The sequence below is a fragment of the Poeciliopsis prolifica genome, unplaced genomic scaffold (assembly GCF_027474105.1).
Source record: "Poeciliopsis prolifica strain line A6 unplaced genomic scaffold, Auburn_PproV2 SCAFFOLD050, whole genome shotgun sequence".
NCBI lineage: Eukaryota > Metazoa > Chordata > Actinopteri > Cyprinodontiformes > Poeciliidae > Poeciliopsis > Poeciliopsis prolifica.
Window position 1 is genome coordinate 506784 of NW_026562425.1, and position 17375 is coordinate 524158.

General features: G+C 35.6%; 2 protein-coding genes across 2 annotated transcripts; both read left to right on the forward strand.

The window, feature by feature from the left end:
- The first annotated feature begins 1086 nt into the window (after positions 1 to 1086).
- Positions 1087 to 7769, forward strand: LOC129377968 (T-lymphocyte surface antigen Ly-9-like). Its single transcript, XM_055058191.1, has 5 exons — positions 1087 to 1130; positions 4985 to 5066; positions 5245 to 5538; positions 5986 to 6287; positions 6741 to 7769. The coding sequence occupies exons 2-4, from the start codon at positions 5006 to 5008 to the stop codon at positions 6099 to 6101; spliced, it is 471 nt and encodes a 156-aa protein (XP_054914166.1). The 5' UTR covers positions 1087 to 1130; positions 4985 to 5005; the 3' UTR covers positions 6102 to 6287; positions 6741 to 7769.
- Positions 7770 to 10168: 2399 nt separating this feature from the next.
- LOC129377941 (uncharacterized) lies at positions 10169 to 17192 on the forward strand. Its single transcript, XM_055058162.1, has 5 exons — positions 10169 to 10184; positions 14280 to 14471; positions 14599 to 14871; positions 15174 to 15271; positions 16207 to 17192. The coding sequence occupies exons 1-5, from the start codon at positions 10169 to 10171 to the stop codon at positions 16345 to 16347; spliced, it is 720 nt and encodes a 239-aa protein (XP_054914137.1). The 3' UTR covers positions 16348 to 17192.
- Positions 17193 to 17375: the final 183 nt, after the last annotated feature.

The window sequence follows — 17375 nt, forward strand, 5'->3', positions numbered from 1 at the left end:
ACTAAAGTGAAAAACAGAATAATAACACCTATGTATCTGTGTAAAAGATTTGTTATCTGATTATTTTTATATAGTTAACTCTAAAGTGTAATAAAATTATTTCAAGTAGATTTACATTGTTAAATACTGTTTTATTATAGAATGTAAAACACAAAGACGTTTGGGAATAAAATGACACTTACTGTCATTTTAAGATAAACATTAATGCAAATAGTGCAAAGTCAGAAATAGACTTTCAATAACAGCTTGGTCTATATAATCACTTTTAGCAAAGCTCTGGATTTATTACTATTTCAAGCTCAGTGCTTTATTATTTGAGATATTACTAATTATTTCAAATAAAATAAGATCTCTTTGAAGTTTTAATCTTTACAAGTGAAGAACAGAAATAATTTGATTGGACTTTTCCTGTGAAATGGGCTCCATAATAACTTCTTAGTCAGAGACAGACAGTGATTCAATAGGATCTGAAGGTATTTTTAGTAATGTTTATGTAATTTATGGACGGTAGACATGAATGTCATAATGAAGTCCATAACGTTTATTTTTTTAATTAATAATAAAGGGTTTACAAAACAGCAAAATGAACAATACAAATAAGAAATGAAACAGACAAGATAATGTTATATAGAAAGCACAAACAATCGAAAAGCAAATAACTAACAAAAAATGAACTCAGAAAGATATTAAAGTGAGAGCATATTTCCATTGTCTTAATGGCTTTTCTATTTTTGAGCACTGTAGAGATCTAATATATTGTTTGAATTCTTCTTTAAAGGCTTAAAAGTGAGTTTTCTGATTTTGGCAACTAATACAATTAGATTGATATAAAAATGCTTTGATTTATTAGTGGGATAAGAGAAGAATCTAACAACACATTTATAAGTAAAGCCCAGTTCACATACACGATTCTTTGGATTAGTCATTAAGACTGTCTTTCATTGGCTCGTCCATGCATGGACTGCTGCAGCAGCCAATGGGATGCAACCGCTGGCCCTGCTGCAGCCAATGGAGAGTGCACTCAGAGGCGCGCTCTCCGGGAAAAAAAGGCTGGCTTAAAAAAAAAAAAGAAGCGAGGAACAGAGAGACGTAGCGAGGCGGTACATATATACACGGTGTTTTCGCATCAGGTAAGATAACTTAATCTACAGTTGTCGCTTGATTAAGTCTGGAAATGTCAGCAAACTTGTCGTATTTACTAAACATATCATTTTAATTCTCTCCAGTTAGTGAAGAAAACTTTCCAATTCTCTGTCAAGTTTTCTAATGCAATATAAGTCGGCCCCGACAGGACGTAAGCCTGTCAAATATTTCCTATTTATGACTATAACACTGACCACATCGGTCAAGTTCCCGTTTTGGCTGACAGTCAATCAGGTAAGTCAGCTGGCAAACTTGTCTGACTGTCAGCCGGCGGCCCGCTGCCTTTACCTCAACCGGCTCTTTTTCCCGGTTTGATGGGCGGACATGAGCCGGAGAGACAAGTGCTGCTATTGAATATTTAAAATAACTGTCATATTAAAAGGTTTCAGACCAGGGTGTGAACTGAGTCTTAGTTAGGTGTTTGAGATTTACGCTCTCGAGATTTTAGGTCCACTCGGATGAGTTCTGGCCTAGATATTTACTCCATAGGTAGTGCACGCTCACTCGAGATCATACATCTATCCTGAGCAACAGGTGCTACCTTATGGTGACGTATGTGCTGTATTAGGAAAACCTCTTGGTATGAATGTGTTGTGTAGGGTGCTGGATTCTGGTGAGCAGATTCCAGTGGGTACAGGTGCTCCACTTGGGCGGAGCCCACGTGGAGCTCTGCATGTCTTGTTGCGCGCTGTGTTCAATAGGGCTCCCCCTAGAGAGAGAGAGTGTAGGTTTTTATGGCAAGCCTTTTTAACATAAATTCGGTTTTACTGCCCTTACCTTCCAGATATCTCAAATTGTTTTATGACTAGACGTTTTAGCAGTTTAAGATATCTCTAATTATATTTTTGACTAGACAAAATACATTTTTGTGATATCTCTAATTACATTTTGACGAGTCAAAATGACGTCAGATTTACCATTGTAAATTCAATTCAAGATATCTACAATGAATGAATGACTATCTGAAATACACATTTCAGATATCTACAATTAAATTATGACTACTCAAAAAGTTAATTCAAGATATTTCGATTGTAGTTTTGACTAGTCATAATTCTAATTAAAGATATCTCTAATTAGTCCATAATTCAAGATATCTTAAATGCATTTTTGGATAGAAGAAATGTAGTTTTGACTCGTTTGATGTGAAATTATAGATATCTTAAAAGCAAATAATGACTAGAGAAAACTAAATTAGAAATATCTTGAATTATAATTTTGACTAGTCAAAATTCCTTTTAAGATATCTCTAATTGAATTAGAGATATCTTGAATTATTCAACTTTTCTATTTAAGATATATTAAATCAAAATTCTGATGAGTCAAAATGACATTACTGATATCTTGAATTGGCATTCTGTCTAGTTTGATTTACGTGGCAATTTGAAAGTTTAATAAAACAATGAAAAATAGAAAAAACGAAACAAGATGTTTGAAAATGCACAACTTTCATGTTGAATATTGATTGACAAAGCAGTTTTAGCTTTTCAAAGCTGTTTTTAAGTGCATTCGGTTCATCGGAAATGAATAAACAGGACATTTTTTGCAGATATCATTAGCAGTCTTATAGTTTATGAAGTTTTGCGTTCTCCGCATTTCCAACATTGCCGAGCACTTTCTAATTTGTGGAATTTAAGGACAATTTTGTGCAGGAAACATAAAATTCCACAGGCAACAGTTTGGACAGTAAACAGTTGCTGTCTATGGCAAGCCGTTTTAACATAAATTCGGTTCCGTCTGACTATCCGTAATTACATTCCAGATATCTGAAAATGTATTTTGACTAGACAAAACTACATTTTGACTATCCGGAATGGTAATTTAAGATATCTGTATTTACATTCTGACTAGTAAGAATAATAATTCAAGATATCTCCAATTACATTTTGACTAGTCAAAATTCCTTTCAAGATATCTCAAATGACGTCACTGGATCTGTAATTTGACGAGACACGTATCCGGAATTACGATTTAAGATATCTCGGACGTAATTATGACTAGTCAAAATTACAATTTTAGATATATGAATTAAGAATGACGTTGAAGACCCTTTGTGCTGTCCAAACAGTTGCCTGCAGAATTTTATGTTTCCTGCACAAAATTGTCCTTAAATGCCACAAATTAGAAAAAATGTTGGACATGCGGACAACACAAAACTTCATAAACTATAAGACTGCTAATGATGTCTGCAAAAAATGTCCTGTTTATTCATTTCCGACGAACCGAATGCACTTAAAAACAGCTTTGAAAAGCTAAAACTGCTTTGTCAATCCATTTTCAACATGAAAGTTGTGCATTTTCAAACGTCTTTTTTTGTTTTTTCTATTTTACTGTCATTTTAAGATAAACATTTAAATGCAAACAGGTGCAAAGTCAGAGATGCACTTTCAATAAAAGCTTGAAGCTGTATTGATCACCATTTTAAACTCAATGTTTTTATTAATTATTTTCAAATATAATTATTTTCAAATAAAATAGCGTCTCTTTTGGGAAGTTTTAATCTTTACAAGTGGACAGGAAAGTAAATAATTTGTTTGGATAATGGCTTTTTCATGTGGAATTGGCTCCATGATAACTTCCTAGTAAGAGACAGACAGAAATTCAGTAAGATCTGAAGGTATTTTTAATTGTAAATCATTAATAACGAATAAATCTTAGTCAAACATAGTCTCTTTATTTTTCCGTCATCATTCCTGGACGCATTCTCATTGAAACCATTGGCTGAAAACATTGGCCACGCCTGACCCTCCTGACTCAGGCATGAAAAGTTCAGTTGAAAAACAGCGGCTTGCATGTTGCGGTGTTTCCTTGGTTAAACGTCACGCATCTCTCGTATCTTGGATATAAGAAGTGTGTCGTAGTTTGTGGTTCATTTGATTCTCCCCGGTATGTAATTCCGGTTTTATATGTCTGCATGTATTTGATTCCGGGAATAGTTTTCCGACCAAAACGGGCCAAGTCTCCGATTTTGGCCGGAAAACTACCAGTGTTTTTTACTCCTCTTTCTCGCCGTGTCATTACTGACAGCAGCAATGATCAAAACTGACATGTTTAAGTGGCGTCTAAACGCCACTTAAACCCAGTTCACACTACACGGTTTTTTGCCCCGATTTTGCCCTTACGGCAATCTTAGAACGTTCTGAGTTCTGATCGGGTCCAGTCGGTGGAACGTCGGGACCGCTTTGATGTAAAATCGGGGATACTGAACGTGTTTAATCATCTTTGCTTATTCATCGCAATGTCTGTGGTGTTCCTTATTCGGAGCAGCATGATATTGGATCGTTGTTTTTTGTTTTTTTAAATGAAAGATAATTATAAAATTATTACACAGAGTCCATCTGGTTGAGAAGTGCATTCCAGTCTTTGGTTGAAATTGCGCATTTGATTTTATTCTGCAGTCATAATACAATTTTAATCAATACAATAAGTTTCAATTAAAGGAGCTGGAATAGGCTACGTTAAGCTTTCGCGGTCAGTTGGGGGGGAAAAGGGATAACTGCCATCCGATTTTCTAAAAACAAATATGCAGGAAATGCTTTCTTCTACTTTAAGCTGCTCTGATGTTTCAGTCATTCCGTTTTCTGAAACACAGTACAGTATAGGTCATGCATATATTGTACAACAACATAAACACAGCGAAAAATTATACGTAAACGGTCAATTAAACGACAAAACCGAAAACAAAAACCGACTTTTCAAAAATGTGTAGTGAGAACTGGGCTTTAAACATGACAATAACGACAATCTATGTTTTTCTATGTTGAATATTTATTTTTAAAATTGAAATTTGTTAGGTTTTGTAATCTATATATTTGTTTTATCTTTTGAAATATGTCATCAGACTCGACCTCATTGTGACAAGATGCAGATGCTCTTTCCTCTGATTGTGTTTGTGATTCTAATTCTTCTGGACAATGTTAAAGGTAAATTATTATCTTTTGTTTTTGTTTAGCTTCTTGAGTCAGCAGTGTTTTTCTTAGCAATGAAAACATTTGATCTGTTCATACAATAAACAAATAAAAACAAACTGAGTCACAAACTAATAGGATAAAGAGTTAATAAATTCAGTTTTGTTTTAAAGCCTTTTGTTGTGTTTCGCAGGTGCTGGGATTGATATTTCTGTGCAGACTGGAGGAGATTTGCTTCTTAATGTCACCGTTCTGAAGAAGTTTCACCTTTTTTACTGGCAGTTCAATTCAAAAGACACATTAGTGGTGTTTGATTCCAGTGGCAAACCGACAGTGGAGAAGAACTACACTGGAAGAATTGAACTTTCTGGAGATGAAAGATCTGTGAAATTAAAGAATCTACAAAAATCTGACAGTGGCGTTTACTCTGCATGGGGTTTAGGAGACAAAAAGGAGCTGCTGGAAGAATACAACGTTACAGTTAAAGGTAGGTTTTAAAGAAAACATGCTATGAGAATTCAAAACCCAAATATGTGCAATCTGCAGAACAATCCTATCAGATTCATTTTGCTTTAATGTTTTTAAACCTGTTAATATTTTTGATTGTAGCCATAGCACCCAGGTCAGCAATGATCCTGTTCCAGATCTGGAAGCAAGACTGAGGAGTAAAAACCAGTTGGAAAATGTATTGCTGCTCATAACCTCTGTTCTGTAAACCAGAGGTTTACAGATCAAATTAGAACAGGGATATTACACTCTTGATGTCTCCAAAAGTTTAGATGCGTTTCTGCTTTAGCTCTATTAAATCCAATAAGTAGGTTATTAGAAGGACCCTGTAGAACTTTCCTGCCTCCTGAGGAAATTATTCAGCCTTTGGTTGTTGAATCAGAACGACAAATCATGTCGCTGATATTCTCTCATTTTATCTTTTCAGACCAAAATACGGCTACCACAGTTTTCCTACCGCTTTTTCTCCTCCTACTGTTTCTTCTGCTGCTGTTTCTTCTTCTACTGTTTCTCTACCGCTTTTTCTCCTACTGTTTCTTCTGATGCTGTTTCTTTTCTACTGTTTCTCCTACCGCTTTTTCTCCTACTGTTTCTTCTGATGCTGTTTCTTCTTCTACTGTTTCTCCTACTGATTCTCCTACTGTTTTTCCTACTGCTATTACTGTTCTTGTCATCATTGCTGTTGCTGTTGCTGCTGCTGCTATTTTGCTGTGGCGTCATCTGAAGAAGGTAAGTCCATCTATTTAATACAACATAAATATCACCTTCTTCTAACTACTTCCAACCTCTGTAGGTTTGATGTTTAAATGTATCAGTTTTTATGACAGCATCTTAGAACGGATCTGGTCTCAGATCTGCAGGTTCAGCATTTTCAGTTTTTTTCATGCATTTATAAAAACAGTCCAGCACCTTAAAACAAGGATTATTTTAAGGTTTTTATGTTTGAATTTTAATTAAGCATGGAGTCATAATGTCAGACTAGTAAACAGCTTTATTAGAGGAAATCAGTCCTTGATTCACATTTTAAAATCTAAATATTATTATCCAGTGTATTTTATAACATTAACTAAAGTGGTAAATGTGTTTCTTCTCCTTTTAGAACTTGAAGTGTCCTGATGTAGAAGATCTAGTTAGCAATGGTATCATTTACTGACTTGATAATTTTAACATTTCTGTCCCCAGAAATCCCAAGACCAGAAAGAAGTTGTACTTTTCTCTGCAAACTCTGAAACAAATTTTCCAAATGTCCAGATCCTCCTTCCACCTCCCCAAGAAAACGGAGCCCTCCACCTTCCTGAGTCTGATCACCTCATGGAGGAAAACACTGGAGATTCAGCTGTTTAAAGCTGCAGAGAAAACCACAGACTGTCTCTGTGCTGCACTACAGGCCTCTCTCCATAGCTTGTGAACAGCAGCATTAGTTTTCCTGTAACTTTGGGTTTACATGCCTGGTTGACAGAACTAATACTCTGTTGTTACTATATTTATGTCATACAGAAGGTCTGGGTACTTGGTTACTGAGAAACTATTGCTTCCTGTGTTGAGGACTTAAATTTTAATGTTTTCCTTTAATATATGTAACGTGCCAGTTCGAAGCTATGAAGCTTACCGGAAACAACCTGCGCTGTAGCTAACTCTCCTCCACAGCGAATACATAAGAGTTGTTCTGAACAAAGCTGCTGTTAATTTTAACGTTAATTTAATATTTAAAAGTGTGGCCAACACGGACTGAACGGTTCTGTTTATTTCCTCCGTTCCTATTGCTGAAACTACAGACTACAATTATCAAACAGTGCAGAAAATCGACGTCATTGTTCACAACGTGTCTTTCTATTCGCTGATTGGGCCGGAGGAAAACCAGCCGGAAGCATTTAAAGTGAAGGAGAGAAATCAGACGGTGCTGGAAGCGAGATTTCACTTGAGCGTAGTTGAACAGGAAGGAATTAACCAGGCAATAAGGGGAGTAGCTGAAGGAAAAATTGATGGTCGGGTGCATTTGATGGCGACTGTTTCGGACCAATCAAAAAATTGCGACACAGAGCTCTACAGATGAAGGAGTAGCTCAGGGATGCTCAATACGTCTATCACGATCTACCAGTCGATCGCAGGAAGGTTTTGAGTTGATCTCGGCAGCAGGTGACAAACTGAAGGCCTCCAGGACGCTGAGAGCAGAACTTCCTCTTCTGACACTTATCAAAATATTAACCAAGATCCAAACGTTTGTGGCTTCATTAAAGAATAAAAAACAATCAAAAAACATGTTAAAATTAATAATCAGTAATTATTGTTTCAATTGCACAATTCAGTGCATTTTGGTTCCATTAACAAATAAAACGGGACTCAAAGACCGACTGACTAGCAGAGCAGGAGTTTAAATCACTGCTGTGATCATGAAAGGCTCATTAATAATCGATAACTAAATATCAAGCCTGGAAACCTGATATTATAACGGACAGAATGTTTTTAACGTAATCTCTGCTCGGCTTGCGCAGCGCAGGCGGTTACCACTGCAACAGGCGTGTTTAGAGAGAAAAGAGTAAAAAGGTGTGATGGTTCTGAGTTGATCACCTGTTCAGGTTGTTTCACCTTTGTTCATCTTTGCTGGTTCATCACAGCCGTTGTTGTTTCTGAATGTTCAATAAATGACAAACTTGAACTAATTATTGTTCATTTGCAGTAAATGTCACAACAGACATCAAATAGGACAAATATATTTAAGTTTTGACAAAAAAATGATTTCTGCTACAATAATTATGTAAAATTAAAGTATTATATCCCAGATTCAGAAGATTTGCCTGGTGTAGCCTATCTTAGCTCAACTGTTTAGACTCTGTGCTTTTGCAATGTTCCTGAATTGCTCAAGCTTTATTTTTGTGATGCTAATGTCCAGCTCTGTCTTCTTTGAGTTTTGTTGCGGGATTAATTTACATTTATCATCATTAACATTTATCATCACTTGCTTACTGGACGAGCTCGGTCTCCCAGGCATTCAGTAAAAATAAATGAAGACGGGTCTAAATTTTGCAGACGGGAAAAATATTTATTATGCCACTCTTCGCATATAATGCATATGTTCTCTGCCTTTGTTCCAGTGATGTCACAGCATTTCGCGTTTCCTAAAATGAAGGCCTACAGACAGGATTTTTTTTTTTTTTTTTTAAATCAATTTAGGGATATTTTCAGTCGATACAGAATTGTAGTAAAAGAGAATCTTCACTTTTGCATCCACCAAAAAAGGAGCCAAAAATGCTTGACTTTATTTCTCATATTTTTTCCTGAAAAAACATAATCATTTTTCGTTCAAGCACTTCATTGTGAAAAAAAATAATTGTTTATCTGATTAGTCTGTTGTGCCTTTTGGGAGTAACATGAATGTACAGAAAATATTTTAAATTTTTTCTACTGTGTAATCTGATTAAGGTTTCACTTTATTTTTTTAAATGCCAGATCTTGTACATAACTGGAAGACTTTGTCTTACCTAATTTTCACTCTTGGGTGTGGCTGTTTTATTTTTCAAGCAGAACCCTTCAACCCTTACCACAGAAAAATACAATGGGAGTATGGCATGCAGACATTCTGTTGAAGGTTAAGGGTGTAAATATCTGTAAATAAACATTGTTTGAACTTGATAATGTGTGGTTAAATTACAGACATTAATTTCCAACATATACAATTAGATAAATTTGATATTTTTGTTCTGACTTGTCATAATTCCAAAGACAATTATCATAAATGACAATATTTCCTAGGTGATTTGTAGCTTTGACTAGTGCATATATCTTCAAAACAAATATTGACCAATTAAAACTAAATTGGAGAAGACTAGGACTGTTAATTTGATTAGTAAAAATTTATTTTAATATGTCTCCAAATGAAGGTTAAAAAAGGGGAAATTAAATGTGGCTATAACTAATTAATTCAGATTCTTTTAAGAGTTATTATAGATAAACTTGTATAACAAATTTGCTGGACGATAAATTGTCCCAGAATTATTAGAACTGGATCCAACTTTTCGTGCCACACAATGGCTACTTCTCCTGTGATTCATCCTCTATGATCCACTGTGGATTCATCACCACCAACAATCAATAGCGGTCAATTTGACCAAATCCTATTTTGATAAAAAGGTTTATTGTAAATAAAGAATATAAAAAATGTTTGAATAATGTATCAACCACATTCATGCTCTATTATTTTACCATTCAGGATCTAGTCGAAACAATGTTTTATGTATCTGGAATATGCAGACGAAACCGATTTTATATTACGACGGTAATGCCATAAAATGAGCGGAGAAAGCAGCTGACGTCCCCAACTGCATGCTGTTTACATGAAAAAATGCCGGTTATGACAATTCAGTAAGTTGATAAAATTCAGTATTTGGTTAAATTAGGAAATACCGGTGACCCTGCGTTAGGTACTTTATAAAAACTGTTGTTTCTGGTTCATGTGAGTACGGTGGCCGGGAACCTCATGAGTTATGCACAGCTATGTATGACCGGTCGGGGAAGGGGTGCCCATCAAAACATAATTTTAGTCTTTATATTATAAGTAAAGAACAATTTGTCGAGCGCAATTTCGCGCGTAAGGCACAAATCTGCTCGTAATGATGACAGACGTCGTGGGTACGGTTTGCACCGCTCTGGATCACAATGTTATCAAGTTAGCTAGCAGCTAACCGGCCGGCTAGCGTTACCCGATCAGCTAATTGTTAGCATTTCTGTAGTCGTGCAGCTCATGAACGCTGGTGCTCGCTAGCAGCACCACAACATACCGTCTGTTTTTTCTGCTAACCGGTAAGTTGTGGTGCCTTTTAAATCGCGGTTTGCCAAACTTACCAGACCAGACCAAACAGGACCGACTTTGGGCTCCAGATTCTCGTATATTGACGAGTAAACGGACTGAAATATGACCGAAGAGGAAACTTTTAAACCTCATCATGTTTCTTAACCATGTCAGCCCTGAAACGGTGGGTTTTGTTTCGCTAATTAATAAATGCGGTTTTGACTCATTCATTGCGACACGAGTCGAACGTTTTACAGTTTCAGATGGCGGTTTGCAATTCACGGCTTTTTCTTTTAAATGCTTAAAGCAGGGGTGTCAAACTCAAATACACAGTGGGCCAAAACTTTAAATTGAACAAAGTCGCGGGCCAAGGTTGAACAAATGAATCTTTTGATATGGACCCAAACAAGTTCTAATATAACAATAAATATTGAACAAGCAAAGCTTATCTAACTTAAAAGTGCAGGTGTGCAAAATTGAGTTGCTAATAATAATAAAACATATTATATTAAATAAAAACATATTTAATATATGAAGTAAAATATTAAATATATTAAATAAAATTTAAAAAAAAACATTTAATGCCTCCTTTCTCATGTAAATGTCTAATATTAATTTGAAATTGCCTCGCGGGCCAAATTTGGCCCGCGGGCCAGAGTTTGAACACCTATGGCTTAAAGCATTACAAAACAGAGGCCAGTTATGTAGAATATTTTAACTGTCCAGTCTATTAATGTAGGGAGGATGCATTTTAACTTGTGATCCTGCCAATATCTGCATCCCCTAACTATTGTCCTGTTGATATGAAACCTATAGCGGTAGCTCAAAGAACAAGTGTCATCATATAGAAAAGGTGAAATCCCTCTTGTCTCTTTATTTCTCCATGTTAGCGGGGAGGTGCATTTTTTGGCAAAGTAAATTAGTAGCCTGCCACTATTTGCATGCCCTCTTTATTTTCCCCAAATATCATCTCATTGTAAGACTTGTGGGTGTCCAGATACTGTGATTCTCCTTTGTAGAATAAACGTTCCCTACGGGGAACCTTTCAAAATAAAACATTTCAAAAACATTTTAAATTTTCATAACTCCAATTTTCACTCGTACATTATTGATATGAAACTCATACCAGCAGTTCATAGAACAAATGTGATTATGTAGAAAAAGTTATTTCACTCTTAACTCTTTTATTTGTGCAAACTAGGAGGATAATATTCTTTTTGAGTAATTTTTGCTGTTTTACCCTTTGTAAAAAACTTACCGAAATGCTGTAAAAGTAATGAATGCATGAGATCAAATAGTCCAGTAACAGATGAGGAAGGTCAACAATAATGACCTCCAAATGTCCTTGCCAGAAAATGCATGCCCTGCAATGTGAAAATATTGTATGGTAATGTGTTGTATGACGTTTTCTACATATCCTCTGAGATACTGGTGTGACTTTCATATCTGTGTGACACATTTTGAGCTGACAAACAGGGGATGCAAAATATCCATATGGAAAAGAAATAGAAAAACATTTTTTTTAAAATAAGCCTTATATTGTCTTCAGTATATGTTTTGTACGTTGTACAATATAAGCCATGTATGATTTATTCTTGAAAGTGGCCACTTTTGCATTTATTTCATCCAATATAAGTAAGTATCCAACTTAAATAAGTTTCAGTTTGTGAAAATTAACTGAGGATCTTAAACTTGGCAATAATGTGTTATGCAATAAAAATAAGTTTCAAACAAAAAAGATAAAAACCTTATAAGATTTATATACATCGTTTCCTTATGGGTAAGGAGGCTGATCATTTGCTGTGCGAAAATATGCATCCCCTGCTAACTCAGACAAATTGAGAGTTTAGAAATATGTAAGCTTTTCTACATAATCACACTTGTTCTCTGAGCTAAGGGTATGAGTTTCATATCAATACGATAATATTTGGGGAAAATAGTGAGGGGATGCATGTATTGGCAAGCTACTAATTTGCTTTGCCAAAAAAATGGATCCCCCTGCTAAGATGGATAAATAAAGAGTTAAGAGGGATTTCACCTTTTCTACACGTCATGATCTAATTTAAATTAGATAAATCTGAATTCAACCTAAGTATATTAGGCATACAAATGTTGCATCATTATCATTTTATCTCTTGGCTGTTGAGGTGAAAAATATTTGTATCTCATCAGACGCGTCTTTTAATCTTTCAGGGCAGTTGGACTTCTATGGGCCAAGATGAAATTCATCTCGCTGCTTCTACTCTTCCTTGAGCAAATTCAAGGTAACAGATTAAAAGTTATTTGAATTTTAAGCTCACCAGACCAGTTTAGTTTCTGAAATCAGTTGTTTATTAAATACTGTTGTGTGGTTTATGCAGTGAGCATCTTGGAACAGACTGACATTAATTAAACACAGCTTTTGTTTTCATTTAGTGTATCCCTGAACATTTTGTTGTTACTTGAGACTTGGTTTTTATTTACATCTAATTTTAATTAAACGTGTTTACTGTTTCATAACTTTGAACAAAATTAGTTGGATTCTTCAAACTGTTTTTGGTGTTCAAATGTGCCTGTAAAACGTTACAACTAATCCTAATGAGGTCAGAACTGCTTTATTAACTCAGTGCCACTGTGATAAAATAGACATCCCTGTAAATGTTTTTAATTATCCATCTTTATTAAAACAATTTGATATGACTGAGTAGATCAGAGATTATCTACATCAAAATGCGGTCCTCATTAGGTCTTTATAAAGAAGCTTTTATGTCGTTTTCAAGGCCTGATCACTTTTGAAGCTAAACGGAAATCATTAATAAACAGAATCTGACAAGAGAAAGTAGATCAAAATCAACAAAAAAGCAAAACATCAAGCACTAATCTATAGTAGATGAAACAAAATCAGTAGCTGAGTTTCCATTATAAATGTGAGCAAATCTTTGTTGATGTTCTGCTCGTGTTGAAAAAGGCAATTTCACAATTGCGATGTTTTTATTAAGAATCAAAATCACACATGAATAAGCTTGTTGACTCTATAAGTCATTAAAATGATGGCAGTAACAGATTTAAACAGTTACATGAGGTATATTTATCGTTCAGCCGTCAGAGGAAACATTGTCATCTTATTCAGAAGCAACAAACCACTTAGGAGCAAATGCAGCGTTTTGGAGAAATTATAGTTGTTGATTTCACATTAGAGCTGTTTGAATGTTACACAACTTTTTATGAAGGGTGCGATGCTGTAAGAACTCCAGTGGATCCAGGTTATGCAGCAGGACACATTAGTCTGTCCACATCTGAATAGTTTTAAAATAAACTAAATAAGGTTGTTTCAGTGGCCAGGTCCTTAAATTTTATTTCTTATTTTTATTTCTTGTTTTCAACACTTTAATAAGTTTTTGTGTGAGCCTCCACACCTGATAATGCTGTTAACTTGAATTTTACCTTTGTGGGACATTAAGGGATATATGTATATATTAAACAGGCTATTAAAGCTCGAGAAAACCTTAAATGTGGCCAAATTAAACCAAGAGAGGAACAAAATCCCTCCATAGTGATGGAAAACTGACATCACCAAATTAGTGCAAAGGCTTAATGCCCTTTTTTGCCACCAACCAGTTATTACGTTGAGGAGGAATTACTATTTTACACTGGATCAGGTTTGTTTCAGAACTTTATTAAATCAAATGGTCATCTCACAGCCAGGCTTCCTTTTTGTCTGACAATAAAATGAACGTTATGAACTGAAACACTAAAGTTTGAAAAATAAAAACAGAACAAATCTGTTTCCATTGGATTTGGTAATTTGGTGCTGCTGTGCTTTCTGCTTTGTCTGAACTTAATTTGTTGTTTCAGCAGGTTCCACTGAGATGATCCAAAAGTTTCTGCCAACTGGAGAGAGATCATCTATCAATTTCCCTGCAAATGACCTTGCCAAAAGTTGTGTGTTCTCTAAGTCAAAATAACAATAGGAACATGTTACTATGATGCAGAGCCAAAACTGGGGGAGAATTTCATTGGAAAAGTGGAGCTTTCTTGTCCAGCATCGCTGATATTTACAAGTCCACAGACATCAGACTGTGGAGTTTATTCTGCACAGTTGACTGGAGATCGGATTGAAACTATAAAATACAACGTCACATTTCAAGGTAGGACTTTCTGTATTTAAGGACACTTTACAAAGAACAGCTTATAAATGAAAACTTAAGTGCCTGTAATCTGTAGCACAGCGCTTTGCTCTAATGTCTTTAAAGCTTCTCTGCTCTTCCTCATCAGATCCAGTGTCTCCAGTCGAGCTGAAGCTCCATGTGATTTCAGACTCATCCTGCAAAGCAACCTGCAGCACGGAGGACGACGAGGTCATCGACACTTCTTTAAGTTGTGACAATAAATCCTGCCATCTGGCGGGAGGAGAGAGGTCAAAGGTCACCAAATCTGGGGCTTCCCTCAGACTCTACCAGTCAAATGAATCGATCATCTGTAACCATAGCAACCAGGTCAACTGGACCCAAAGCAAGAAACAGATCAATATCTGTGTGAGATCTGAAGGTAAGACTGAGGAGTAAAGAGCATTTTGGTTTAAACCATCTGGAAACACGTTGTTAGTAACATCATGAAGTGAAGCAGCTTCCTGTTCATCTCCACAAGATTACAGATCAACTTAGAGCTGGGATCTTAAACTCTAGACGTCTCCAAATGTTTAGATGTTTTCTGACTTAGCGTAACTGTATCCAATAAGTAGGTTTTATCAGGACTCTCTTATAACTTTCTTACTTTTTGAGTCACCCTGTAGAATCAGAATAAATCTTATTGAATCCATTGTTTTAAACTCTCTTGTTTTCTCTTTTTAGGGTCCACACTCCAAACTACTCTGATTGTAGTAGCTGGTATAATTGTAGCTGGTATAATTGTAGCTGCCATCATTGGTCTCTTGTACTGCTATATTAAGGTAAGTCCATCTATGTCATACATTGTAAATATTGCCTCATTCTAACTAATTTCAGTCTGTGTAGGTTTGATGTTTAGGGTTAACATTGTTTCATGACTGACTGACGATCGAATATATTGCTGCACTTTGTCAAAATGTCCCTCTTTGACTGACCACACTTGCTGATTTTTATTTGTAAAGCATCTTTGGGCTTCATATATAATTATGTTCACTTAGAACTTTGAGCCATTATGATCTGGACTCTCAGGACACCATTTTGATTCATAACTGAACTGAGTAAAAAAGGTTTTTCATTTTCTGCACCTGCTACCAGGAATGATCTACAGAACAATTTAAAATGAACATCTCTGGCTAAATTAAATCGGTTCTGAAGGACAGAGAGTTCAGTTCACTCGCCTCCTGCCTTAATATGTAATTATTTGATTTCTCTAAGTTGTGCATTTCATGTATTTGGTCTTGTATTTCAGATTTGTAGCATCTTTTATGCTGCTGTCTTGTCTCTGTATCTCTTAGAAAAGATGTTAATGTCAATGAGTAATTTTTATTCTTGATAACAGAAAGGATACATACATATATACTTATTTGTCTTTGCTGTTCACTAATGTATATTTAACAGCATCGTAGAACAGATTAGATGTTCAGATCACCTTTAAACAATAAACAATAAACCTTTAGAGGTTTATTGTAAGGTTTTTATGTTCCAACCTTAATTAAGCATGGAGTCATAATATCATCTACTGGGTTATTGAACTGTTTCATTAAAGGAAATCAAAGTCTTTGATTCACGATTTAAAAATCTAAAGATTAGTCAAATAGTTTTTGTGTATTTTAAAACATTAACTAAAGTGGTTTAAATGTGAACTGGAAGCATTTACTGTAAATAGTAATGTTAATCATTAACTGACTGTTTTTAACTTTGACATTTCTGTCCCCAGAAGAAGTTATGTTTTGCCCAAAGGCAGACAGGGTCATCAAACTCGCAGACGCTCCCTCAATCCCAAGCCAACGGAGATCCCCGCGTCATTCCTGAGTCTGATCGTCTAATGAATGGAAACACTGCAGAGTCACCTGTTTAAAAACACGGACCGTCGCTCTGTGCCGCACCACAGTCCTATCCAAAGCTTATAAATGCCAGAAATAGTTTTCCTGTAACTTTAGGTTACAGGTGGTTCTTAGACACACATATACAGTTGACCAAGCTAGTACTCTCCTCTTGGCACTGATTGGTTGTTTCTGATGGGAGCACAGTATTTCTGCTGATGGCAGTAGGGCTACAGGTGGGAATTGTTTACAAACTCATTATTCCAATTTTTGGGACCAAATCATGATGTACGATCAATTATTCATAATGATATTTATTGGTGTGCCTCTCAGTCCACTTTGCAGCTTAGAATTGCAATGAAGAAGGGAATTAATTTTAATCAGTAATTTATACCTAGACTGACTTATTCTTGCTGCATTTTCTGTTTTTATGAAGCCGTCACTGGATAATATATGTTTACGTCAACAACTGCCTCGGTTTACAACGGCAAAGCAATTTCCATGGTGCAGATTTTAGCCATTTCACAATCTTTGCAGGTAAAAGAGGCATAAAAATGTACCTAATTTCTGACTGCATTTGATAAACATTCAAATAGAGGATAGAGGAATCAAATTATCCTGGTAAAAACCCTTTTCCTAGAGCCATTTGCTTCGTACAAAGGGTCTGGACCCTCAGTTACTGAGAAACTATTGGTTCCTGTGTTGAGATTTTAAATTTTAATGTTTTCCCAGTGATTTAAATAACGCACCGGTTCGACACCATGAATGTTACCAGGAATAACTTGTACTGTAAACAATCATTCTCCACTGTGAAGAGAGAAGAGCCAAACTGAACGAAGCTGCTGTTAATTTTAATGTATTATCCTTACATAGGACCACACAGAGGAACTGTTTGAAAGAACCGCTAAATATTCTTTCAAAAATCGTCTGTGGGGAAAAGTGAGAGTTTATTTTCATACAGGTTTAACAAGCACTTTTTAACCCAAAATGCACCAGACAGATAAGCATTTTTTAAGTCTTTGCACACAAACTTCATTGTTAAAAAATAATTATCTGTAGAGCC